General features: G+C 48.0%; 2 protein-coding genes across 2 annotated transcripts; both read right to left on the reverse strand.

The window, feature by feature from the left end:
• Positions 1-288: 288 nt before the first annotated feature.
• On the reverse strand, positions 289-1,975 carry LOC147985175 (uncharacterized). The gene is made up of 6 exons (XM_087541450.1): positions 1,525-1,975; positions 1,250-1,437; positions 963-1,163; positions 761-892; positions 570-682; positions 289-499 (listed from the first exon to the last, which is right to left on the reverse strand). The coding sequence occupies exons 1-6, from the start codon at positions 1,973-1,975 to the stop codon at positions 313-315; spliced, it is 1,272 nt and encodes a 423-aa protein (XP_087397576.1). The 3' UTR covers positions 289-312.
• Positions 1,976-2,008: 33 nt separating this feature from the next.
• LOC147985176 (uncharacterized) lies at positions 2,009-3,295 on the reverse strand. The gene is made up of 4 exons (XM_087541451.1): positions 2,768-3,295; positions 2,542-2,688; positions 2,283-2,447; positions 2,009-2,134 (listed from the first exon to the last, which is right to left on the reverse strand). Exons 1-4 carry the CDS (start codon positions 3,293-3,295, stop codon positions 2,009-2,011), a joined length of 966 nt encoding a protein of 321 aa, XP_087397577.1.
• Positions 3,296-27,329: the final 24,034 nt, after the last annotated feature.

Raw genomic sequence — 27,329 nt, forward strand, 5'->3', positions numbered from 1 at the left:
ACGAAAGTGCAGAACAAATATACTCATTTAAAAAAATATCATCACCCACAATGATGCAAATAAGAGTGTCACCGACAATGATGCAAATAAAAGTGACATTGAAAAATAGATATTGTAGCAAATACCGACCACGACACATTTATTTAGTTGCGGAACATGCTAAACCATGCCACATTACAATATAGAGATGATGTCTTAATATGAAAATTGTATTACAATATAGAGATGATGTCTTAATATGAAAATTGTATCAAGTACCGACAACGACACGTTTATTTAGTGGAGATAATAGCCAACACCCCATCCTCCGACTCATTTCTTCTCCATGATCTTGAGGATCTTCTCTTTCACTACTTCCTTCGTGTTGCATTCTGAAAAAAGTATTTCAGCTAGAATGCGTCCCCTTGAAGCATTAACCTCATCTTGATCGAACTCAAATGTCCAATCATCTCCGTCCCAGCTTTGAACGCATTTCACCACGAAAAGACCACAAGAGACTCTACAAGAAACCACAAGTCAATTATTGATGGATCATACAAGTACATACTAATTCAACATTTGCAACATACCCGTCTGTTTGTGATGGCATATCGTACTCCCTTATTGGCCAGGAAGATACGTCAGGATGTTTCGTTCCAATAAGAGCATTCACCTCGTTTGTATCATTAGCTATTTCTGCCCTCTGAAATAAAAATGAAAAATCCATATGAAGTACGTTTCGAATAACTATATATTGTTTTATGTATCGTTGTAAGCTTACCAGCTTAGCAATCTTTGCAAGAACTCTTTTGTTGCATTTACCAGTAGAGTTTAAAACTTGAAACTCTTTTTTCTTGTTGTGCATAAGAACTGATATCCAATGACTTTCGTCCACATGAAAAGGAAAGTATGCCTACAACAAAGTTTATTCATGTTGGTGTACACACAGATGTACTACGAATGATCATACTAAACTGAAGTACCTTATCTTTGATGAAATACTCTTCAGTAACTCTAGACACCATTTTAGTTTGGTTTGTGAAATGATCCATAAAATGCCTCTTAGAGTTGTTAACCTTTCCATCACCACGAAGAATAAGCCAGTGGGACACCCAAGATGATAATATGTGACAGTCAGCACGAGGATTATGGGTCTGCATATGGTTGCAATAACTATTGATGACCTACAAAATAACATAACAGCAATACGCCTATTAGATAATTTATGTAAATGACATGTACAACTTAATAACTTAGTGCTAATACTTACACCGCCATGCAACCACTTTTTTGAAATGATGGCTTCAAGCATATCAGGTGTACATGTTTCCCCACCAATTCCCGTCATGTGCACAACAGTTTTTCTGCAAAGCTTCTCCGACTCTGCCAGTGTCCGGATATAAACCTTCGCGGCCTCTATGTGATCCTCATTAATGTAATCAGTACTAATCATAGCAGCTCGACCGGTGTGTTGCAAGAATGAGTTAATAAAGTGTGCATGCAAGGACAGAAGTATGTTGCAAGAATAAATTACCTAGCACTTACTTTTCTTTGCACGTTTACGTCCACCGTTCTGAAGAAAAGGTGAAAGACAGTATTTTGACCGTTTCCTCTTGCGTTTCCCATCATTCTCCTTCCCATCATTCTCCTTTTCATCATTCTCCTTTTCATCATTCTCCTTCCCATCATTCTCCTCAGTGCCATTTTCTTTCGCATTTTTAATACGGGTGTTCAGACTATCCATACTAAATTCCTCAGATTTATCGGCGCTAGACCCGTCTGACACTTCATTCATATTCTTGGGGGTTGAAGTAATAGCTGGAAAGTCATTCGTGTCTACCGTCGCAAGAGATGGGTCGGGAGAATTACCATTATCCTCAATAACGAAGGGGTCGCCTTCATCTCCTGTACCTGGTGTGTTGTGATGCACACCTTTCTCACGCGCCAATTTATTCCCGTTCCCAGTGGTGAAGGATGCGTCCACCCTGTTGTCCATATCTTCTTTTGCAGGAGTTGATTGTACATCTGGCTAATATTTTGATGGACCATACTTCCCCACCCAGTCTTCACTATGCTCCACATACTCAATGTCATCATCAGACCCCTTGTTTGGCTTGAAGACAAGACCTTTCTTCTCCAGCTTCTCCACTACTATCTGCAATGACACATTAGTTGCATTAACTACATGCATAAATTATGAATAATCCAATGTAAACTGAAGTACACATCACTCATATTGCCTCAGCACATTTCTGAGGGAGAAGTCTAATTTCTTTTTGCATATCTTTGATGCATTTCATCACCTGATCTAATGTACTATCCCTGCTCGATGAAGCCTCATCTCTATTATCTTTCTTTTTGTGGGCACGATCTTCCTGCTCTAATTCTTGCTGTAATTCTTCCTCCGCCTTTCTTCCTTGTTGAGCAATTAATGTCTGCCTGTACTTCTCACTTATCACGTCATCAATCTGTAACAGGTAAAATCAATTAAAATTTCTCAACATATAAATAGTAACTTAAGTGCATGTAGTACGAAATAGTAACACATAAATAGTAACTTACCGTCCCATTACCACGGCCGTATGCCGTGTCGTACGCGTCACGCTTCTTAGCCTCATCTTCTGACCAATTAAGCATCAATGGATACTCATTAGCTAATGGATCAAATGCCTCATCATCCAGTGGCTGCACTTTCTCCCAAAACATGTACTGCATGAACATGAAGTATATTAGCAAAAAAAATTCACAAACTATAGTTCGAAAGAAACAAATATAACATAAGATTTACTTGTAGGAGCGCAAGGTTTCCGATCGGCCAAGTAAATTTTGTAAGATCTGATAAGGTCTTTGTGATGCCTTCCACGCAAACGCGTAACATAAACGCATTCCAATTATATGCTTTGATGGCCTCCACATCGTGCACTAACTTGTAATAAGCATTAGGAACTTCTATCGTGGACTGCGGTGCAAGAACCGTGCCTAGAAGAACCAGAAAAATTCTACGGAGGAAATCATCATCGTATGTGCCACTGGCAACGATGTTCTCAATTAGGTCGTCCATCATCATTTCCCCCGTATTGGAATCTAAAAAGCGACTAGGCACCTTCACCTTCGCCTTTAACCCCCCTTTTCCTAGCGCTTTGATGGCATCTTTGCCCTTGTTCTGTAGCCCGAAAATGTCAAACACATCTTCGGTGCGCAATGATATCGCACCATTTTTTGATGGCATGATGAACCTTTTGCTGTCCAACGAATACGATTTAATAATGAACTTGAGCAAACATTTGCGCATGAGCACACTAGGTATCATCAGCATTTTTCCAAGACTAGTGCTTGCAAAACGCTTTTTCTGCCTAGAGTTTAGTTTGTTGACCAACAGACACCACTTCTCAACCGAACAAAAAATCTCTCCGTACTCCACGGTCGCTACGAATAGGAGCAAAAAAAATGTTATCTACTTTATATGGGCACATGATAAACATGATGAATGCATAGTACCTCGTGCCATGGGATCAGGGCCGGCCCTGGGGGACGACGACGCGGTGGCGTTGGTGGCAGATGGCGTCGGTCGCAACCTGTAAATAATTTTAAAGTTTTTTTAGAAACACTATGATTTCTGAAAAAATCTTTGGTATGTAATACTTTGAGGTGTTTGGACTAGAACAGGTACGTGTGGTTTAAGATGCCATACTATTTTTTATACCATGGTTTTTCTGCTGTATATACCTAGAAAAACTGAATTAGAATCAGCTGTCATGCATGCATAATTATGACCAAAACTATAGCAAAACTACACTATAGCCAAACACTTAGGTGGTTTTCACAGAACTAAGAAACACTATGGTATATACAGTGCATGTATCAGCCACTCATGCATGCATGTATTTACGCAGTACTTAGTGCACTAACTTAATGAGTGGCACATGCAGCACGCTCTCAATCAACTAACAAACTCTAACTACACACTCTACTGATCTAGGACAAAAATTCTACAATCAAGGTTATACATGATAAAGCACATGAAACATAAAAGTAAGTCGGAATCTGTGTTCACCAACTTGGGGCGTCGGTGTTACGTGGCAACGGGGACGACGGCGTCGGCCGCAGATGGCGTCGGGGCAGATCGTGTTGGGGCAGTCGCTCTGTGGTGCGTCGGCGTGAGCTGGCGTCGGTGGCAGATGGCCTCAGGGCCGTCGCGGGCGTTGGGGCGGCGTCGGTGTGACTTGGCGTCGGGGGCGGCGGCGGCCGCAGATGGCGTCGGGGGAGGCGATCGTGGAGGCGGCGTGAGGCGGCGTTGGGGGCGGCGTCAGGGGCGGATGACGTCGGGGGAGGCAATCGTGGAGGCGGTGTGAGGTGGCGTCGGGGGCGGCGTTTGCCCTAGATGGCGTCGGGAGAGGCGCTCGTGGAGGCGGCGTGGAGGCGTGGAGGCGGCGTGGAGGCGTGGAGGCGGCGTGGACTGGAGATCGTGGAGGCGTGGAGGGGCTTTGACCCCCGATAGATATGCATGTACGCGGGCTTATCCATTTTTTTTCTAAGAACCCATTCATTAGTTTTTTTCCCAATCATTAGTTGCCTCTGTTTTTTAAAACAACCATTATCGAAAATACATTGATTGATAGATAATTTTTTTTACTTTGCCAAATGGCACGAAACCTTTTCTGCACGTTGGCATCACCCTCGACAGCACCCACGCCAGTTTGCATATTTTTCCGACCCTCGATGCATTTCCTAGGATTTTCCCTATGTTAATGCCGTAAAACACTGGCCGGACGTGACGCAATGTTCGTTTTGTGTCCGTTTGCGTTCCAACCTTGCGTGGGGCCCTACGTAGGCCGTGCCCACATATCCGCCCACTTTGGTGCAATTGCATGCATGCGATCACGTACCCCCAGTGCAACGAGCTTCTTTTCTGTCTACCGGAGGGGGGTTCCCGACTACTTTTTTTTTGACTCCGCCAAATGGCACGAAACTTTTTCCGCACGTTGGCATCACCCTCGACAGCACCCACGCCAGTTTGCATATTTTTCCGACGCTCAATGCATTTCCTAGGATTTTCCCTGTGTTAATGCCGTAAAACACTGGCTGGACGTGACGCAACATTCGTTTTGTGTCCGTTTGCATTCCAATCTTGCGTGGGGCCCTACATAGGCCGTGCCCGCATGTCCGCCCACTTTGGTGCAATTGCATGCATGCGATCACGTACCCCCAGTGCAACAAACTTCTTTTCTGTCTACCGGAGGGGGGTTCCCGACTACTTTTTTTTTGACTCCGCCAAATGGCACGAAACTTTTTCCGCACGTTGGCATCACCCTCGACAGCACCCACGCCAGTTTGCATATTTTTCCGACGCTCGATGCATTTCCTAGGATTTTCCCTGTGTTAATGCCGTAAAACACTGGCCGGACGTGACGCAACGTTCGTTTTGTGTCCGTTTGCGTTCCAACCTTGCGTGGGGCCCTACGTAGGCCGTGCCCGCATGTCCGCCCACTTTGGTGCAATTGCATGCATGCGATCACGTACCCCCAGTGCAACGAGCTTCTTTTCTGTCTACCGAAGGGGGGTTCCCGACTACTTTTTTTTGACTCCGCCAAATGGCACGAAACTTTTTCCGCACGTTGGCATCACCCTCGACAGCACCCACGCCAGTTTGCATATTTTTCCGACGCTCGATGCATTTCCTAGGATTTTCCTTGTGTTAATGCCGTAAAACACTGGCCGGACGTGACGCAACGTTCGTTTTGTGTCCGTTTGCGTTCCAACCTTGCATGGGGCCCTACGTAGGCCGTGCCCGCATATCCGCCCACTTTGGTGCAATTGCATGCATGCGATCACGTACCCCCAGTGCAACGAGCTTCTTTTCGGTCTACCGGAGGGGGGTTCCCGACTACTTTTTTTCTTTTACTCCGCCGAATGGCACAAGACTTTTTCCACACGTTGGCATCACCGTCGACAGCACCCACGCCGATTTGCATATTTTTCCGACGCTCGATGCATTTCCTAGGATTTTCCCTATGAAAATGCCCTAAAACACTGCCCGGACGTGACGCGACGTTCGTTTGGTGTCGTTTTCGTTCGACCTTGCGTGGGCCCCTACGTAGGCGTGCCCACATGTACGCACACTTTGATGCAATTGCATGCATGCGATCACGTGGACCTTGTGCAACGAGCCCGGTTTCGGTCTACCAGAGGGGCGGTTCCCAACTACGATTTTTATTTTACTCCGCCGAATGGCACGAGACTTTTTCCACACGTTGGCATCATCGTTGACAGCACCCACGCTGATTTGCATATTTTTTCCGATGCTCGATGCATTTCCTAGGATTTTCCCGGTGAAAATGCCCTAAAACACTGCCCGGACGTGACGCGACGTTCGTTTTGTGTCCGTTTTTGTTACATCGGGAGCACGCACGACAATTTTCGCTACTTTTTGGCAGCCAATGCTTTTTCATGGTTTTCCCGGCGAAATAACCCTAAAACACTGCGCGTTACTCCATATTTTCTCAAACAAGCGCCTGGTGCCCTCCATTCTGGGTTCACCGATTTCTTTTATATTGCTATTTCATTTTTTCCTCTTTTGTAATTTTTAATGCACCATTTTTTTTTAAAAAAATCAACTTGTTTCTACTGTTGTTTTTTAAGATTACGTCAACTTTTGTAAAATTCAAAAATTGTTTCAAAAATTCAGTTAACTTTCATAATATTCTATGATTTAATTTACAACAAAACACCTTTTGAATGTTTTATGAAAAACTTCTTAGCTTTTTTCAAACTTTTTTTACAAAACTGTTTACGTTATCAACTTTTTCCAGATTATTGCTTGTGTATTCTTTTGCAAATTTGATTATTACTTTTTTCATTAAAATTTTATGATTTTTTTACTGGGCGAAAGCGTTCTTAAACCTGGAATTTCTTTATTTTTTCACCCAAATATTTCAACAACTCATAATAGTCAAACAAACAAACTTCATTCAAACTTAATCATATCATACATAGTTTCTTAACATAATAAATAAACACAAAATAAACCCTAAACTACGTCGTCGTCATCCGATACGACATCGATGACCGCGCCCATGCCGCCGCCACCGTTGCTGTTGTCGCTGCTCATGTCGTCCAGAAACACGAGGTCGTCGTCCTCCTCCTCAGCCGCCGCAGCAGACTTGCGAAGAGTCTCCATCAAGCCCGGAGTGTCCTCCAGGTCTCTCAGCTCCGGCGGCGGCACGAGGCCGGGCTCCGTTGACGCGACGATGGCGAGGAGCAAACCCGGAGAGTCGTCGGGGTCCCCTTCCTGACGTAGCGCCTGCACCTCCGGCAGAATCTCCACGGCCGGAGCAGGCGGGGGAGGGGCCACCAGCGCGGGAGTGGGAGGTGGGGCAGGGGCAGGGGCGCCCATCGCCGGTGGGGGAGGGAGGACCAGCCGCCCGGCGCGACAGTCGCGGAGGACGTCGTGCCAGTACTGGCCACTCCAGAATCGCCAGCGACCGAGCCGGTTCCACCTCCCACCGGCCTGGTTGACGACATCATCGTGGGGTGCGGCGGGGCCAGGCACGGCGTAGCCGGCGGCGCTGATGTGCCACGAGCCCGGAAGGCGGCTGGACGGCGGCACGAGGATGTTGTACCGCACCAACTCCATCGCCTCTGAGATCCCGATGTTCGATGGCCACCATCCGCGAGAGCTGCCGGTGCCGGACATGGCGAGCGCGGTGGGGCAAGGGTTGGGGGAGCGGGTTCGGGGGTCGGTGGCGAGAGAGAAATGTCGAGGGGGTGGGGGAACGGGTTCGGGGTTGTGCGGCGAGGTATGCGGCCGGCGCACGGTTTTTATAGCACAAGGGGATGTTGGGGGGGAGGGGGGGCGGCCCCGTCATAATGGGGCGATGGGACGCGACGGGGGGGGGGGGGGGGCAGGCCTACGCAGCCGCGCCGGTGGTAAATGGCGGCCAGGCGACGCGACGGTGGGGGCGACAGCCGCTTTGACCGCACGTGCGGATCCGCGCCGGTGCTTACGGCGGCCAGGAGACACGATGGGCCGGCAGGCGCGCAGGGCGCGGTTTGACCGCGCGTGCGCATCCGCGCCGGAGATTATGGCGGTCAGGCGACACGACAGGGCCGGCAGGCGAGCAATTAGGGCCGCTGTTAATTGCGGTCAGGCGACGGGACGCGACTGCGGGGGCGGCAGGCGCGCAGTTACGCCGTAATTGACGAGGGGCGTGGGGTGGGGTGGGCGCGCGCGCGACGGGACGACGGGTGGACTCTGCGTGCGCGCGTGACGACTGGTCGGGGAAAAAAATCTGTATTCGTATACGTACACGTTTCGGGCGGGACAGCGGGCGGACGGCCTCTTTTCAAATTATGCCCATCATGCCCTTCGTTATGAAGGGGTACGAGACAATCTTGACCTTCCTTGTGTTGGAGGGGGTCTACCGAAGCAGAAGTGAACAAGAGATGGGATTGCCATACATTGCTTTGTACTTTGAGAAATAAATACAAACATCCTGCGGCCACACATACCACTTTTTTCAGCTACGAACGATGATTGGAGTAAAGATGAAAGGAAAATGTAGGCTCACTCGTCACTCCCGTAGCACCTCTGTATGTCATACTATGTGCACAACAAGGAGGAGCAGCATCAGAATGGCATGCCTGCCACTCGGGAGGATGGAGGAGGTGGGGAGTTGGCTGGGTTGGGGCGGTAGAGGAGTTCGCAAGCTGCTCCATGGGGTTGGTCGAGCCGATGCAAGGTGCATCGTAGGATGACGCTAGCTAACTGAAGATGGGGGCATGGCAGAGGATGACGCTATCTAAATGAAGACGAGAGCAGCTGCTGCAGTTTACACGTGCGCGAGGTAGCATGGAAAGTAGCACAGGCTGGAGGGCCATGGCGGCTGCATACCGCGGAGGCGCGGGGCTGTGGCTGCCTTTGTTGGACTTGCGCACACGGTCGAATTGAACTGCCGTGCAGCGCAAAGGCCAGCGGCACCCCCATGGCGAAGAGCGCGTTGGAGCAGAGTGTGGCCACACTGTAGGAGAGCGGGTGGGAGAAGAAGACGGGCCACGCCGGAGGAGAGGTTGGGGGCGGGTGGCATGTAGGTGGACGGGGCGGAGGGCGATGATGGAGGTTGTTGGGGAAGGCGATGGCGGAGGTGGCCGGGGTGGCGGTGGAGAAGCTCGACCACAGCGGCAGCCGGCGGCGCGCGAGGAGGCGGTGGCACGCGGAGGAGCGGGGGTTTGGCGGTGCACGAGGGAAGAGGGCGGGTCTGGCGGTGCGCCGGTAGGAGGCGGGGACGACGGCATGACGGAAGGAGGCGGGAGTGGTCAGTGGTGGTGCGCCGGTAGTAGGCAGGGTAGGCAGCAGTCGCGATGGGATCGGGGGGAGGTTGGGGATCGGGGGTGGACGAGCGGTCGTGGGTGGGATTTTTTTTATTTTTTTTTGCAGCGGGTCGGGGAGTTCGGGAGGGAGCAGTTGGGCCTTATAGGGCTGGCTGTGATCCAAATAACTATTCTAATCCTGTGATTAGAATAGTGTTGTCCATATGGATTGACTATTTGTTACCCTGGATGAGGAATAGTTATTCTTCACCCCCCTTTATTTTACTATCAATGCACCGTAATTTTACGTTCCGTAAGTATTGTCTTATTTCCAACGTAAAAAGAGACCGCAAGAAAATATATAATCGTCATAAAAATATTTTATGTTATGTAAAATTACAAATGTAAAAACATAGTGTAAAATACACATAAACTGCAAAATTTCTTGTTCTATGACATATATTTTTATTTTCTTATGCCAAATTTTACGTAGTGAATCAATAGAAATGTAACTATTTGAATTCCAAACGTAATTTAATTATGAAATGATCGTAAGATTACCTCGGGTGAAGAATAATTTATTCTGCACCCTCGGTGATGAATAGTATCACCACACACACACACACATATATATACATCTGGGCTATTCTGTTACGCGTAACAGAATATTATTCTGTTACCCTTCTTGAACTGATGAATCCGAGCGGTTGTACTGATTCCGTCATTTCGTTGAACTGATCATTTTTTATTAAAAGAGCAAATAAGAGCCCCCCTCCTCTCTCTCCCCGTTGAGCCGGCTACTTGTGGCGGATCCCTCCACCCACCCGCCTCCCTCCTGGCAACCCAGGCCATACCCCAGTCGCGGTGATGGGCGCCGGGGCACGAGCGACGGCGGCGGCGCTACCACTAGAGCTCGTATGGTGGAGAGAAGTGTGGCGTGGGTGCGTACATGCGCCAAGCTGGAGCAGAGGCGCCCTGTAGCGGGCGGCGCCGGGGCGAGGAGGGTCCGCGGCGAGCTCTGGCCATAGAGGGCGCAGCGCACCCCAAGAGCACGTGCAGAGCTGGCCGGAGGAGAAGGCGGCCACGAGCGGCGCCGGCGTCCGCCTCAGCGCCAGCAGCACGGACGAAGAAGCTACCACCTACAAGTAGCACAAAGCGAGAAATCAGCAGAGAGAACTCAAGCGAAGGCACAAGGAATACCCGCGTGGTGGGGGAGAGCGCGAGGGCGGAGGGGGAGGCCGCCATTTCCAGCCGGGGGCGGGTCGAGCTGCTGGTGGAGTCGCCGTGTTCCGCTCCCCTCCTCCTCCTTCCCCTTTGTACTAATGGCAAGGCGCCGATCTGTGATGTGGTTGAAAGGATTGAGTGACCACTCCACTGATTTCGTTTACCTTGCCATCTTAGGAAGGGAAGGGCAGAGCAGGTCCCGCCGGAGTGGGAGGGGGCGGCACCACCGTCCGTCCAGGTTCACCTCAGTCGCCGGCAACTGTAGCCATGTTGCCCATGTGCCCATCCTTGACGTCTCTCAAAGATCAGTCTCTATGCTCTGTCTTTTCTGCACAATACAGGAAAGGTCATCCAGTTCTGCATGAACTAGAGCCTGCACCATAATCTTGGCCATCTCACGGCATGTCTGAATTTGTTCATTTATCTTATGTAAGATGCCAAGACGAGGTTCTAGGCTAGTGTTGCTAGCAGGAACCATAGAGTTGGCAACATATGGCAGAATCTAAAGAGCGGCTGAAGCTGAATCTTCTGTGTTTAAAGTGCAATTTACAGGAAGGACTGTTCCAAAATTCATGAACCTAAAATGGAACATGAAATGGGAGCTGAGCAGATTCCGTTGCTAATTAATTATCCCGCACTATGTTGTTGCTGGTGGAGCTACTATAGTAGTAGTATTTGATCAGGGGCTAACGGTAGTTACTACTGTATTTGACATGAGACTGAGCACCATACGAGCTATAAAATGGCAGCTCATATTCAGGGAAACTTTCGTGGTAGGTGTGCAACAAAATTTCACAAAGAATTGTCAAATGCGAAACTTTCAAAGAGGTCAAAGATTTCAGTTCAACGTCTACACAAAGCTATCGAAATATGAAACTTAGTCATGTTGAACGTTTCCTCAAATTCGCAACTGGTGAAGACTAATTTGAAATATGGTGAGACCCTTCGTGTTGCTTTCCTGTCAGAAAAAACAGAGTACTGGAACTGATGTCCATACGTGTTTGTGCTGAGCGTGTTTCGTAGACTAAAAATTACACTTTTTTGGGTACGCCTTTTTCTCGCAACTTTTCGATGGTTTACGGTATCATAGTCCTCGAACTTGCATGGTTTATATCATTGAGCTGAATGATATTTATTTTAAAACAATATGTTTTGTGTGTTTCTTTTTTTGAACTCATTTTTTTGCAATGATGTTTTGAACTTCTCGCGTTTTGCAACTTGGACTTTTACCATTTGAATTTCCGTGGGTTTTTCTTTTGTTTGAGCTTTTTTCCAAACTTATCTGAGACATCATGTTTGAACATACAACTTTTGTAGTTGTGAACTTATCGTTTTTTCCATTTATTAAGTTGCTTTTTTCCTCCGAACATTTACTGGTACAATTTTTTTTGCAAATTTATTGTCCCTTGAGTAAGAACAGATGCAATTTTTAATTTTAATTTTATGGTACTTATTGTACTAGAGAGTTTGTACTTCTTAAAAAATAATCACTCGATGTTCTTTTAGTTTTAATTTTTAATTTTCTTTCTCATCCTTATCTTTACTGACGGTGTAATCACCATCATACCTTTATGGTTTATATAGTTGAATGGACGTACATTTTTACCATTCCCTTCTTTTTAAAACTTATATGTTTTCTTCTCCAAACTTCCTACCTGTCGAGAATTAGAACTTATTTATTTTTACATTTGTACTTCCAAGTGTCTTTAATGCCATTTTCACTATTTTACTTTGTTTTACCTCATCAAACAGGCGCACAACACATTTGAAGAAACAAAATACGAATCTTTGAAACACTAGGGGTATAACCATTGCACATGACTTCATGTGTGCCTTCATCATAGAAAAATATACTGAATATCGCTAAGTTCTAAGGTTGAACAAATGAATCATACAGAATATTGTGAACACGCCACATTTTCTCACTAAAACAAACTTCTGTACTTGCATACAACCCTCTTTGAACTTGGACGACACCTAGTGCTCAACTTGGATGATGAACAGTGCTCAAATCGAACGGAGGAGGTAGTCGTTGCTTTTTAACCATGAATGCTTCTAAAGACACTGGGAATTGCTTCAAAACTGCTTTTATACTTTTTAACACAAGGGTTCTCTCAGCTGGGCCAAGAAGCAATGCATACATAATATTTTTATTCTGCAAGAACAAAACACTCCAATAATTAACAACTAATCTGTCAGTACATGCAGAACAATTTCAGTTTTGAGAACAAACTTCCATTGATATGTTAATCTCTCAATCTGTATAGAGGACAGGATGGTTCAGGGATTAGCATTGGCATTATTGGAAACCATGGCCTTTAATGAAATGGTTCAGGGATCACTCTCAATCAGCCCCTTTGCTACTTGTGCTACAGAGAACATGAATATAAAGTGGATGGTGACTCATTGATTTTTCTTTATGATATATAGAAACTTACGAAATTTTGAAACTTGCACTAACGATATTTCGGTGATATATCTAAACTTTACAGGATTTTGAAGAAATTCGCTGCAAATCATTACTTATTTAGGTGATATATCTGAAGTTACAGAGTAATATCGAACTACAGTGGACAGACCAACAACATAAATCCTCAAGCAAAGCTCACAATCTCCATGGAAGATGCCTATGAATTCACCATGGAAGGGCATCCCACTCCCCCGCTCTATCTGCTCCCACTCCCTGCACACACACACATAGAGAAGAGAGAGGATGAGAGGGAGATGACTGAGGTGGATCGAGGACAGAGCACAAGGGGCCTGCACGTAGCTCTTCTCGTGACCGGCTGGGTAGCGTGCTGTTGTACTGACGAGGCAAAGGTCCAAATATATCGCCTAAATAAGTTCAAAGAATTTTACAAAAACAAGTAGGCAACAAAGAGAAAAGTCATGTATGGCTATCAAGCACAACTTATATATATATAGGACTAGTAAGGGTCTCAGGAATCGACTACATTATTTCAGTCAACTCGATCTTCATCAGTACTAGAATGACTGGACAAGAAGTTTAGATTTGTAGCAGCACACACACCAAACTTATAGAATTTTTCTTCAACATTTTTAGGTAATTGCATCGGTACTACTCCCTCTGTTCACTTTTATAAGACCTTGAAGACATTTCAGACAATGTGTAAAACAGCCTATTTTGAGTTGTCTGAAACGACTTACAAAAGTGAACGGAGGGAGTAGTATAATTGGAAAAGTATTTCAGATTTGTAGAAGCGCACACACGAAACTTACAGAATTTGATGGAAATGCACGATTTCTGATTTATCAGTACATAGTTTTATGGAAATGCATGAGTTAACTTCTTCTAGGCACTATCTGAACATGGTGAAGACTAGAAAATGTAAGGATAGGTAGAGAACACTTAGTATTGAGCTTTTTTCCAAGTATGTGTTGAACTGATATATTTTTTGTCAATGAACTGTTGTAGAATAGGTACTAGAGCTACCAGCATCTTCCTATATATCATGATAAAAAGCAAACAAACATGCATACTAGAGAAAATTGAACTGACAATAGAAGAAATTTATACTTTTTTGGGACTGACATCATGTAATACCTCATCCAGAAAGCATGCCAAGCGAAACGTTTATTTTTTAGTTGAAGAACTAGAAGTCTTGCAGTACAAGAGGCACGGCATGGTGCTATTAACTAACTTACAGAGATCCTTTCTGCTTTGTAGTAGTACCTGAGGTTACAAGGGTCAGAAATTTACCATTTGACGGCCTTCACGCCACCAGCAGCGCTGGAGGTGACCTCTTGTCTCCTGCTGTCGGCGGGGAACATGAGCTGGATCAACGGGGAAGAAGGTGGCAGGAGCGCCTTGTCCATCCGATCTCTCATGCGAGGGCAGTGCTCGACGTCGAGGTGCAGGGCGCCGAAGGAGACGGTCACGCGATGAGGAGGAGCAGGATGGGGCAGAAGTGGTTGTTGCTGACGCTCCGCCCTCCGCCGACGACCCCCCCCCCCCCCCCCGCAGCGCGTCATGGGAGGTGGGAGGAGGAGCCATGGCGCGTCGCCATAGGTGGAGGCTCTATGTTTATGTTGATAGTACCATAATATCATTGCATAGTAGTGGTTGTCAACTGAATCTTACAAGTCCAAACAAAACCATAGTTGAACTTAGACCTGACAAAAAAGAATAAACTCGCACTGACAAATGGATGAATTTCATGTAGAACACCTTTCTCCTTTAGACGGTTGATTAATGCCACACACATGGACAAGACAGTGTGCCAAGAAATCAAATTGCACAAGTTAGAAGACACAAATTAACACCACGATAGCCGCCCTAGACCACGGAATGGATGGAAGCACAAGACGATAAAATAAAATAAGAATTGGCTTGAACTTAAACCAAAATGATAATTGAACTGAACTAAAATTAGATAGTGGACTGAATTAAAATAAGAAACATATAGCAAAATTAAATTGTATAAACACAAGCATTTTCAGCAATCAAATTTTCCTCTTGAATATGTAGAGGGACACACCTTGTTTTGTCCATCAGATTCCTACATCCAGGCAAATAAGTGGGTATAGGACAAGGTACATCAGCCTAAATTTTTGTACTTCTTGTTGCATTGCTTCAGTTTGGTTCCAAGAACACTATGCTGTAGTTCCGGTTGCAGACCTGGTCGTCACGGCGTGCAGGGACCATGGAGGAAGAGGATCTGGAGCAGAAGCTCTCACACGATGAAGTTGTGGACAGCGCCGAGCATGTCGGTGGATGCATGTTTGGAGAAGTTGTAAAATATTTGCAGAACTGAAGGATATGCTTTTTGTATTATCTCTAATCACAATGAACAAAGTATTTAGAACTGACGCATAAATGATACTCGATCAATACTAAAATGGACAATATTTGTTAAGTTTCTATGTATGAACCTACCAACTTTCTAAACATGAACTTCTCCCTAGGGTTATTCTTCGGTATTGAAAAATGTGCAGGCAGAGCACATATATTAGTAATAGTTATATCGAGAGGGTTTACTTCAACCCCTACATTTTTCATTCATTAATAACTATCAGTAACTTGTTATTCATCAGTACTAGTACGACTGGACAAGAAGTGCAAATTTGTAGCAGCACACAGATTGAACTTGCATAATTTTTCTTTGAACTTTTTTAGGTGATATATCTAAACTTACATAATTTTGAAACATGTACTGATGATATTTTTGCGCACGCACCCAACTAATGTTTTTTCATGAATTTACAAAATAATACAAACCAAACTAATAATGAGTTTAGTACAAAAAACAAGTCTCTTCTCTAGGCATTAAGACAAATACCTGTCGAACAACAAGCACAAGATAGCAGTGCCGCTTGAGGAGCAGGGGAAGAGGGACAGTTCAAACAAGTGCAGCTCAATGATACCATATGCTGCAGAACAAATTTGCCACTTGGGACTGAAGAAAGAAATCACACAAGATGAACTGAAAATCATAATAGAATGACCATAGCTACAATATGAACTGAATATATACCAGAGGAGCATGAACATCCAGGGGGAGGTGTGGAAAGGTTGAGATGGGCACCTCCCGAGTTGCGGCATCAAACGGCTTGGCACTGTGTTGTTGAACGATCCGGGGTGGCAGCGGTGAACGGAGGGCAAGTCGGTTGGTGGTTGTTGCGCTGGAGATGGACATCAAGGACGCTGCGGCAGAAGAAGTGAGTCACACCGATGACCTGCGGCTGTGCATATAGGTGGTTTGCTGGTAGACTGGAGCCGGGGGAGATGGGAAACAGGGTGGCGGCTGGAGCCAGTGACTGCAGAGAGTGGTTGGGGATTGATGACGAGATCAAGAGGAGATGGGGGCGACGGAGGCTTGTGAAGCAGCGACGGCGCCAATGCGGCCGGCAACCAGGAGGTTGTGTGCGGGGCGGCAGCGCGGTGGAAGCAGCGGGGAGGTTGGCCAGGCGGCGCGGTGGAAGCACGGGGGCGGCGCTCCGGTGGGAGCAGCGGGGAGGCGGGCTGGTGGCACGGTGGAAGTAGAGGGGTGACGCCAGCGACGGGTAGAAGCAGGGGCGAAGTCGGCGGCGCGTGGAAGCAGGGAGGCTGGGCCCGGCGGCCGGCGGCGGGTGGGAGCAGGGGGTGGAGCCAGCGGTGGGTGGATGCAGCGGGGAGGCGGTGGGGAGTGGGTGGGATTTTTCTCTGTTTCGTGCCACATCATAGAAGCACCAGATTGTGCAAAATGGATCGGGCCTCTATAAGGGCCTGATGGTAACAGAATAATATTCTGTTACTAGTAACAGAATAGCCCTACCCTATATATATACACATAGGGTCGCGCTATTTGTTAGGAACAATTATTCTTCACCCCTTTCTATTTTGACATCAAGGCACCGTATTTTCACGTTTCGTAAATTTTGTCTTATTTCGTACATAAAAAACGTAAGAAAATATGTACTCACCGTAATAAATACTTTATGTTACGTAAAATTACGAATGTAAAAACATAGTGTAAAGCATACATAAAATGTGATTTTTCTGGTCTTATAACCTATATTTTTGCTTTTTTATACCAAATTTTACATATTGAATCAATATGCATGTAACTATTTATATTCTAAACATAATTTATTTAGGAAGCGATCGTAAGATTACCTCGAGTGAAGAATAACTTATTCTGCACCCTAGGTAATGAATAGTAACACAATATATATATATATAATAAACATCCAATTACATAAGTGATTGTACAGATCATTCGCACACACCTCAATAAACAATTGCATGCATTCTAAAGTAGGAGAAACGATCGTCTAGTCATCTACTTCTTGTGACGCTTCCGCCACTGATATGTGTCTCGATCGCTCGCCTGGGCAGGGACAATTCCTCATGTCAACGATCCGCCTGTACATCTTGTAGGTTGTGTACGCATCCTTGGCCGCGTACTTGACGTGTTCTTCATCTAGTCTCTCATGCCAAACACTGTGCCAGGCTTTCTTGTCCTTCTTGCTCTCTTCCTTCATCTTCGTGTAGTAGGGTCGATGATGGCCGAGGCGAGGTCAACTAGGGAGTTTAGTTTGTTGTTGTCTCTCCCCCAGACCTTGTAGTGGTGCTGGATATTGACAAGATTTACGCATTTCAAGCCCGAAACCTTGAGCGCTTTTAGATCGTTGGTGGTGTCCACTGTAGCGAAACTGTAGAGAAACTATAGTCAGAGCTATTGATAAACCTGGAGAAACGCTTGCAAGGCCTTGTGGCTAGGTGGTAGTGGTAGACGAGGGCGTCATGTCGCACACACAACTGGGCGACACCAACCTTCTGATCGTGCCTGGCACGACCCATGGTGTACTCGAGATCGAAGCCGACCACTTGGTATTTGTCCTCGGCAAGGATCTGCTCCATAGTTTGGATGGAGCTCTCCACCGAGACCAGATCGTTCGTGTACAACACCGAGAGAGCCTTCCCCCTCACGTGGGTGTCCATGACGTGTTGCGTGGTGAACTGCCCACCATTCTCGTCGTCGGCCGTTGGGAGCGCCATTGGAGCCACAGGGAGCTCCATTGGAACCGCTGGATGTCTGCTCTGTATGTTCCCTCGTGGATGTGCTTATTGTATCATGTGAGACGAGAGATGAAGGTAAATGGCTGCAGGAATAAAAGGGGGCCGGGCGGCATGGATTCTTGGGGCGTCCGCATGGCAGTTTTTGCAGCGGGTAACTATCGTGGTTCTAAGTCTGACAGTAATGTAGGGGGGTAGGTATGGAGAGGCAAGATCTTAGCTATGGAGTAGTTGTAAGCACACGAGGTTTACGAGTTCAGGCCCTTCTCGGAGGAAGTAATAGCCCTACATCTCGGAGCCCGGAGGCGGTCGACTGGATTATGTGTGTATGAATTACAGGGGTGCAAACCCTTTACACCGAGGAGGGGGGTGGCTTATATAGAGTTCGCCAGACCCCTCCAGCCCTCAGTTATGCAGGGTTTTAAGTACATTAAGTTCGGGCGTTATTGGTAACGCCCCTAATAAAGTGCTATGATGACCATAAAAGCTACTTAATGACCGACCGTTAGCGTGCAGAGTGACTTTAGGTCTCTTGGCCATCGAGTGGTTGGATCTTGGTCGAGTGATTGCTTCTTGGTCGAGTGTCTTTGAGTCTGTTGAGTGGAACACCTCCAAGTCGATTGAAAGGTGATTTCTTCTAGAGATGTCCTTGGGTAGGGCAGTTAGGACAGGTCCATGACCCTACCCTAGGTACATAGCTTCATCATTAGCCCCCGAATGGATCAAGGTTTGAGTGGGGAAGGAGTTGAGAACTTCTCCGACTCATTTTTCATGCCATGAGCATATCTTGTTTCAGATCAATGATCCCGAGTGATGACAGCAACTTCCTTTTCAGTCGCCTTGATCCATTCTTAGTTTTTTGTCGAGTGAGTTTCTTTACTTGAAAAGCTCCGAGTGACGGTGTGGAGGAGATCTTCCGTCTGACAAGTTGTTCTGATGCCCGCAGATTTTGCGGGATTCGAATTTTGGGAAGCGCGCGGGATGGGGGAGGCCGCAGTAATCGGATGGGATAGGGCGGAGCCGCCTCGATCTCCGCGCCACCTTTTTCGCCACTTATTGCGCGCGCGATTGTTATGGGATTTGACAGGATCGTCCGGGCCTACCAGTCAGCCACTCGGAAGCGACCTCATATAAGGCGTCGGACCGGGGTTTCTTGAACAGTGCGTTCTCATTTCCTCTTCTCCTCTTCAGGCTTCTTCGTCGCGCTCGCTCTCGCCCCAGCGCCGCCGCTCCGTACGCGTCTCTCCAGCGACGATGGGGAAGGAGAAGACGGCGGATCTGTAGCAGGCGAAGAAGGTGGCGGCAAAGGCGAAGGGGAAGGCGACCAGTCGGGGTGGATCTTCCTCATGAGCCAGCCTGCCGAAGGGCTGGATCCAGGGCGACTGGATCCACTCGGCGATCCGCCAAGAAGACCTCGATGACCTAGCCGACGGAGGACTGATCCCCCATGGATCGGCGCGTCTTCCGGGGAAGGAATCCGAGCCGCAACCTCGGGAGGGTGAGCGTGTTCTCCTTGCCACCCACGTCGACTGTGGATTTTCCTTGCCTCCTCACCCTTTCTTTCGGGGATTTCTAAATTTCTTTGGGGCACAACTCCACCACTTCACTCCCAACACAATCGTGTATCTCGCTGCTTTCGTGTCTTTGTGCGAGAATTTCTTGGGTTGTCGGCTTCACTGGGGTCTTTTCAAGCACATTTTCACCTGTCGTTTTCAGACGGTGAAAATGGCCAATCCGAGTGACGAGAGAACACAAGTGATTCAGATGTGTGGGGGTCTTGGTGTTCAGATGAGAGGGAAAAGTTACTTTCTGGCCATGATTCTTCCCAACTCGGTCCGCGGATGGCAGTCGACCTGGTTTTACTGCAAAGATCAGCCGACGCCAGGGCAGTCGACTGCCTCCCTCCTTTTACCATGGACCGAGTGAGGAAACCCTCCTCTTTGAAGGTGATCCCGGAGGAGAAGGCGCAAGTTAGGGTGCTGGTCGAACGAGTGGTCCAGCTTATCCGTGACGGGGTCACTGGTATGGATCTCTTGGAGGTTTTCCTTCGGCAGCGCATCCAGCCTCTTCAAGCTTGAGACCATCCGATGTGGATGTATTTGGGTCTTGACGACACCACTCGGATTCACCCGGAGGAGGTCGATGACGACACACTGGAGGGGTGGCTGTCAGGCATCACCGAAAACAAGGACAACCCCAGGGGAGCCAGGAGAGTTCCTCCATTCGACCAGTCCCACGAACTAGAAAAGGTCTGATTCTGAGCTTTTGATTATAATCTGAATTCACTCACGCAGCTGTCTATACTGCGTCGACTGACTTTATTCTTCCTGCTTTCTTTCAGGCCCTTATCGAAATGTACTCAGTGCCCAACGGAGAGCAAGAGCAAGATCTGGAAGGAGAGGCGAGCGGCGGCGACAGTGGCGAATGGCATTCTGACGGAGAAGAGGACGAAGAAAGCGACGACTCAAGTGACGAAGAAGAAGTCGAGTCGCCTCCTCGCAGGGATAGGCTATCCAAGCTTGACCAAGAACGACCAAGCGCCCGTGAAAAGGCGATTGCCCAGACTGGCCAGTCTTCAAAGCGTCCTCGAACATCTTCACCAACCCCAACTGAAAAAGTGTCAAAGCATCTCAAAGTTGCAGAGCAGAAGCCTCGGAAGGCGTTGCCGAAGATTAAGATTGAGATCCCCGTCGCTTCTGCGTAAGTGTCTCCCTTTGTATTCACTCAACGCTCCGTGCTGTTTATTTTTTCTTGATTTAACTAGATGAACTTTGGAACTGGCAGCGCTGCTACTTCTGGGACCTCAGCTTACAGAGATGAGGATGAGGTAATGGAGGATGCAGTCACTTCCAATCTGGGTATGATTTCTGTCATTCTGTCTTTATTTGGTTGACTCAACTGCAATGTGTACCATTGGGCGATGTGATTTTGGCGATTGATCTTTGAACAGCTCCTAACATTATTGACCTCCCCGATGATGATGATGAAGAGCCCGAGAGGCCTTTGACGAGGAAAAATAGGAAAGCTCCTGCAAGCAAGGTGCCACATTCGACGCCGATGGCGGAACCAGTCGTTCAGGACGCTGGTGATGCCAATCGGGGTTCTGTTACCTTCGCCGTACCATTGTCGAGTGCCCTGCCTTCTTCGTCGACTGCTCAAGCTCCTGCCGACCCACCTTCAGTTTTTGCGATCCATCATGTCCCAGAGGACGAAGTGAATGCTGCCAAGGAAGCCATACGCCAGGCGGGCATTATGATGGAGAAGGTGAAGATGGTGCGGGACGCCAGTCAGGCCGCCTATGACGCCAGCTCGGCTCTCCAAAGCAATGTTTAGGTTAGCTAGTCACCGCTTGTTCTGTTAGGACATGCTATCTGGAGACTCTCTTTCCGAAATTTTTTGCATCTGTACACCCACTGGGTGCGTCGATTGAAATTTTGGACTAGTGGGGGCATGCTGAGTGCACCCACTGGGCGTAGTCCCCGAGACTACGGTGGACTGCTGGCAGTCGACTGTAGTCTTTGTATTTTGATTCTTTTGCTCGATCTGGTCTGGCCGTGTCGAGTGTAAACCGAACCGGTGGGGGCACGCAAAGTGCACCCACTGGGTGTAGTCCCCGAGACTATGGTGGACTGCGGGCAGTCCACCGTAGTCTTAGTATTGATTGTCTTTGTCATTTTTCACTGTAAAATAACTTCCCCTCCCTGTTTGCAGAAATCTAGCGATCTTGGAGCTCGCTTTGCTGACTTGGAGAAACAGCAGATCCAGCTAAACCTTGACTTGGAATTGGCCAAGACACAACTGCAAAAGGCCAAGGATGACGCCAATGGTAAGACGAGCTTGTCGACTGGTTTGTCTTAGGCTTGAGTACCCTTCTGCTCTTTCTGAATCAAGCACCATTTCTTTGCAGAAAAACTGAATGAAGCTCTGGCGAAGAAGGATCAGGATTTGGCTGCTGCTCAAAAGAAAGCTGACGACAGAACCGCTCTGGCTGAACAGAAACTGGCTTCAGTCGGCCAATTGGAAGAAGAGAACGCCAAGATGAAATCTGCCCTGAACGAAGCCAACAAGGAGTGCACGCGCTTGAAGAAAAACAATGTCAACCTGTACGAGAAGGTGGAAGGCATCGCTCGCAGGAGGGACGATCTGGAGAGTTATCTGAGAAGCCTTGCCAAGAAGTTGTTCATCAAGCTTGAAGGTATACATTTTGTTCCGACTGATGTTTTTTTTGTTGACTCAGCATACGAAAATTGACTTATCCTTGGGTCATGAATGCAGAGTTTTGCCAGAACTTCGAGGAGGAGACTGGGCAGATTGAGCCAGGTTTGGACCCCATCAACTCTCCCGTGAAAGATGAAACTGCCATGAATCTGCTCCGACTAGAATCCCGCATCGACGATGTTGTGGACTACTTGGCTCGACTAAAGGTCGCCACATCACGGATCGACACGGCACTTTGGCCAGGGGCCACGCTCCAGAATGATCTCGAGTCTCTGATGACTCGACTTAACGAGATCCCTGGTCGAGTGCAGGAGTGGAAGAAATCTTTTGCCCGGTGTGGTGCTGATGTGGCTCTGTCTTTGGTTCGTGTCCACTGCAAGGAGGTGCGATAAGATAAGCTGGCAGCAATGAAGGTCGCCAACACCCAGAGGCATGACTTCCGATCTTTTATGGAGACTTTTATTGCTGCAGCCACTCGGATCGCCGACGGCGTCGACCTGGACGAGTTCGTCGAGCCTGCCAGTCCTCCTCCTGCGGAGTGAACAAACTTTTATGCCCCACCTTAAATTTGCCTCGGAATGCCGAGTGGTTTTTGTAACCGTTAAACTCTTTCGGGCTGAATGCCCGAGCACTTCGATCTGCGGTCTGTAACCTTTAGGATTTATCTGAACTTGGTTTATCGTTGAATATCTTCACGAATTCTTCGTCGAGTGGAACTCGTTCTTCACTCGAGACAACTTTTGTATTTGTGGCGCAGCTCTGAAGGAGAAGGTAGCAGTCGACCTGCACCTCGTCGTCCTTGCGGATTGGGATGGAGCGCACGTTGTATTTGTGGCGAAGCTCCTAAGGAGAAGGTGGCAGTCGACCTGCACCTCGTCGTCCTTGCGGATTGGGATGGAGCACACGTTGTATTTGTGGCGAAGCTCCTAAGGAGAAGGTGGCAGTCGACCTGCACCTCGTCGTCCTTGCGGATTGGGATGGAGCGCACGTTGTATTTGTGGCGAAGCTCCCAAGGAGAAGGTGGCAGTCGACCTGCACCTCGTCGTCCTTCCGGATTGGGATGTGTTTCGTACTTGGGCGAGTACTGGACTGCAGCTAAGCCTCCGAGTGGGAGGGTCGCTCTCCACTTGGTAGGATTTTTCAAACTTAGGCGAGTACTGGACTGCAGCTAAGCCCCCGAGTGGGTGGGTCGCTCTCCACTCGGTAGGATTTTTCAAACTTAGGCGAGTACTGGACTGCAGCTAAGCCCCCGAGTGGGAGGGTCGCTCTCCACTCGGTAGGATTTTTCAAACTTAGGCGAGTACTGGACTGCAGCTAAGCCCCCGAGTGGGAGGGTCGCTCTCCACTCGGTAGGATTTTTCAAACTTAGGCAAGTACTGGACTGCAGCTAAGCCCCCGAGTGGGAGGGTCGCTCTCCACTCGGTAGGATTTTTCAAAATTAGGCGAGTACTGGACTGCAGCTAAGCCCCCGAGTGGGAGGGTCGCTCTCCACTCGGTAGGATTTTCAAATACTTAGGCGAGTACTGGACTGCAGCTAAGCCCCCGAGTGGGAGGGTCGCTCTCCACTCGGTAGGATTTTCAAATACTTAGGCGAGTACTGGACTGCAGCTAAGCCCCCGAGTGGGAGGGTCGCTCTCCACTCGGTAGGATTTTCAAATACTTAGGCGAGTACTGGACTGCAGCAAAGCCCCCGAGTGGGAGGGTCGCTCTCCACTCGGTAGGATTTTCAAATACTTAGGCGAGTACTGGACTGCAGCTAAGCCCCCGAGTGGGAGGGTCTCTCTCCACTCGGTAGGATTTTCAAATACTTAGGCGAGTACTGGACTGCAGCTAAGCCCCCGAGTGGGAGGCTGGCTCACCACTCGGTAGGATTTTCAAATACTTAGGCGAGTACTGGACTGCAGCTAAGCCCCCGAGTGGGAGGGTCGCTCTCCACTCGGTAGGATTTTCAAATACTTAGGCGAGTACTGGACTGCAGCTAAGCCCCCGAGTGGGAGGCTGGCTCACCACTCGGTAGGATTTTCAAATACTTAGGCGAGTACTGGACTGCAGCTAAGCCCCCGAGTGGGAGGCTGGCTCTCCACTCGGTAGGATTTTCAAATACTTAGGCGAGTACTGGACTGTAGCTAAGCCCCCGAGTGGGAGGCTGGCTCACCACTCGGTAGGATTTTCAAATACTTAGGCGAGTACTGGACTGCAGCTAAGCCCCCAAGTGGGAGGCTGGCTCACCACTCGATAGGATTTTCAAACACTTAGGCGAAACGGGTTAGCAGCTAAGCCTCCGAGTGGGAGGCTGGCTCACCACTCGGTAGGATTTTCAAATACTTAGGCGAGTACTGGACTGCAGCTAAGCCCCCGAGTGGGAGGCCGGCTCACCACTCGGTAGGATTTTCAAACACTTAGGCGAAACGGGTTCGCAGCTAAGCCTCCGAGTGAGAAGCTGGCTCACCACTCGGTAGGAAATTATTTTTCAAACACTTAGGTGAAACGGATTCGCAGCTAAGCCACCCACTGGGGGATTTCTCACGCAAACAAAAACAATAACAATCACTGGGAAAATTATAACGCTCTTGTCTTTGATAAATAAACTACAGAAGTTTTTCTTATTACATCTCATCCGAGTGAGAATTCAAGTATAAAAGGGGCGGAGCAGCTCCGCATTCCAGGCTCGTCGCTCATCAATCTGGCGATCGACATTATAAAGGTGGTACGCTCCATTGTGGAGGACTCTGGTGACTATGAAGGGACCTCCCAAGTAGGAGCGAGTTTGTGTGGTTTCTGTTGATCCACTCGGAGGACCAAGTCTCCTTCTTGGAAGGCTCAACTCTTCACATTTCTGGCATGGAATCGACGCAAGTCCTCCTAATAGATGGTCGAACGGATCATGGCCATTTCTCTTTATTCTTCCAGGAGGTCGACTGCGTCGTGCCAGGCTTGTTCTGCTTCATCTTCAGAGTAGAGCTCGACTCGGGGTGCGTTGTGAAGCAGGTCACTCGGCAAAACTGATTCGGCTCTGTAGACGAGAAAGAATGGGGTTCTTCCAGTCGATCGGTTCGGGGTTGTCCTCAATCCCCAAAGAACTGATGGAAGCTCGTCGACCCATGCACCTGCTGCATGCTTGAGATCGCGCATCAGTCGGGGTTTCAGTCCTTTGAGAATTAAGCCGTTTGCTCTTTCCTCTTGTCCATTCGACTGGGGGTGAGCGACTGAAGCGTAGTCGACTCGTGTGCCTTGAGAGGCGCAAAAGGCTCTGAATTTGTCAGAATCGAAGTTTGACCCATTGTCAGTGATGATGCTGTGCGGAACTCCATATCTGAATATCAACTCTCTGATGAAACTGATAGCAGTGCAAGCATCAAGATTCTTGATAGGCTTAGCTTCAATCCATTTGGTGAACTTGTCGACTGCTACTAGCACATGAGTGAAGCCGCTCCTGCCCGTTCTCAGTGGTCCAACCATGTCCAGTCCCCAAACAGCGAAGGGCCAGACGAGTGGAATGGTTTTCAGGGCTGACACGGGTTTGTGCGACATATTGGAGTAAAACTGACATCCTTCACATTTGTCGACTATCTCTTTCGCCATTTCATTTGCCCTTGGCCAGTAGAATCCCGCTCGGTATGCTTTAGCCACAATGGTCTGAGAGGACGCATGATGACCATAGGTCCCCGAGTGGATATCATCAAGGATTATCTGACCTTCTTCTGGTGTTATACACTTCTGACTGACTCTAGTCGCGCTTTCTCTGTACAATTGTCCCTTTATGACTGTAAAGGCCTTGGATCGACGGATGATCTGTCGAGCCTCTTCTTCATCCTCTGGGAGTTCTTTCCTTAGGATGTACGCGATGTACGGTACCGTCCAGTCAGCAGTGATGACCAAAACTTCCATGATCAGGTCGACCACAGCTGGAACTTCAACTTCAATCGGATCCGTGGCACTTTTTGGCTGCGGGGCTTCTTCAGTGAAGGGATCCTCCTGAACTGATGGTGTGTGGATGTGTTCCAAAAACACATTGCTGGGAATGGCTTCTCTTTTGGAACCTATTTTCGCCAAATCATCAGCTGCTTGATTTTTTAGTCGGGGTATGTGATGAAGTTCTAACCCCTCGAATTTCTTCTCCAGCTTTCTCACTACATTGCAATAACCAGTCATGGCTGGACTTCTGACGTCCCACTCTTTCATCACTTGATTAACCACCAAATCTGAGTCACCATAGACCATGAGGCGACGGACGCCGAGTGAAATGGCCATGCGCAACCCATATAAAAGTGCTTCGTATTCTGCTTCGTTATTGGAGGAATCAAAGTGGATTTGAAGAACATATCTGAGCTTATCTCCTCGGGGGGAGACCAATACTACTCCGGCACCGGAACCATTCAACATTTTGGAACCGTCGAAGAACATGGTCCAATGCTCCGAGTGAACCTGAGTCGGCAGTTGTTGTTCAATCCACTCGGCGACGAAATCTGCTATTGCTTGGGACTTGATAGCTTTCTTTGCCTCAAACTTGATATCTAGAGGAAGGAGTTCAATCGCCCATTTTCCCACTCGACCAGTTGCATCTCTATTGTGCAGGATCTCTGACAATGGAGCGTCGCTGACGACTGTAATGGAATGATCAGAGAAGTAGTGAGCAACCTTCTTTGTGGTCATATAAATCCCATATACAAGCTTCTGATAATGAGGATATCTTTGCTTTGACGGGGTCAAAACTTCAGAAACATAATATACTGGGCGCTGAACTTTGAAGGCTTTTCCTTCTTCTTCCCGCTCGACCGTAAGTACCATACTGACGAATTGTCCTGTGGCTGCGATGTAAAGCAGCAAAGGCTCTTTGCTGATTGGGGCAGCAAGCACCGGCTGGGTGGAGAGCAGAGCTTTGAGCTCTGCAAACGCTGCATCAGCTTCATGAGTCCACTCGAACTTGTCTGACTTCTTCATCAATCGGTAAAGAGGCAATGCCTTTTCACTGAGACGAGAGATGAATGGACTTAAAGCGGCCAAGAAACCAGTAAGCTTCTGGACGTCGTGCACGCGCACAGGACGTTTCATCCGGAGTATAGTACCGACTTTTTCTGGATTG

The sequence above is a fragment of the Triticum urartu genome, chromosome 2A (assembly GCF_056163025.1).
Source record: "Triticum urartu cultivar PI428250 chromosome 2A, HENAU_Tu73, whole genome shotgun sequence".
Taxonomy (NCBI): domain Eukaryota; kingdom Viridiplantae; phylum Streptophyta; class Magnoliopsida; order Poales; family Poaceae; genus Triticum; species Triticum urartu.

Coding starts and splice junctions, on each gene's coding strand:
- LOC147985175 (XM_087541450.1), bottom strand. CDS start 1,975: ATGGACAACAGGGTGGACGCATCCTTCACCACTGGGAACGGGAATAAA. Junction 1,438..1,524: donor ACGTAAACGTGCAAAGAAAA/GTAAGTGCTAGG, acceptor ACACCGGTCGAG/CTGCTATGATTAGTACTGAT. Junction 500..569: donor ATGCCATCACAAACAGACGG/GTATGTTGCAAA, acceptor GGTTTCTTGTAG/AGTCTCTTGTGGTCTTTTCG.
- LOC147985176 (XM_087541451.1), bottom strand. CDS start 3,295: ATGCTGATGATACCTAGTGTGCTCATGCGCAAATGTTTGCTCAAGTTC. Junction 2,689..2,767: donor GAAACCTTGCGCTCCTACAA/GTAAATCTTATG, acceptor ATGTTCATGCAG/TACATGTTTTGGGAGAAAGT. Junction 2,448..2,541: donor ACGGCCGTGGTAATGGGACG/GTAAGTTACTAT, acceptor TACCTGTTACAG/ATTGATGACGTGATAAGTGA.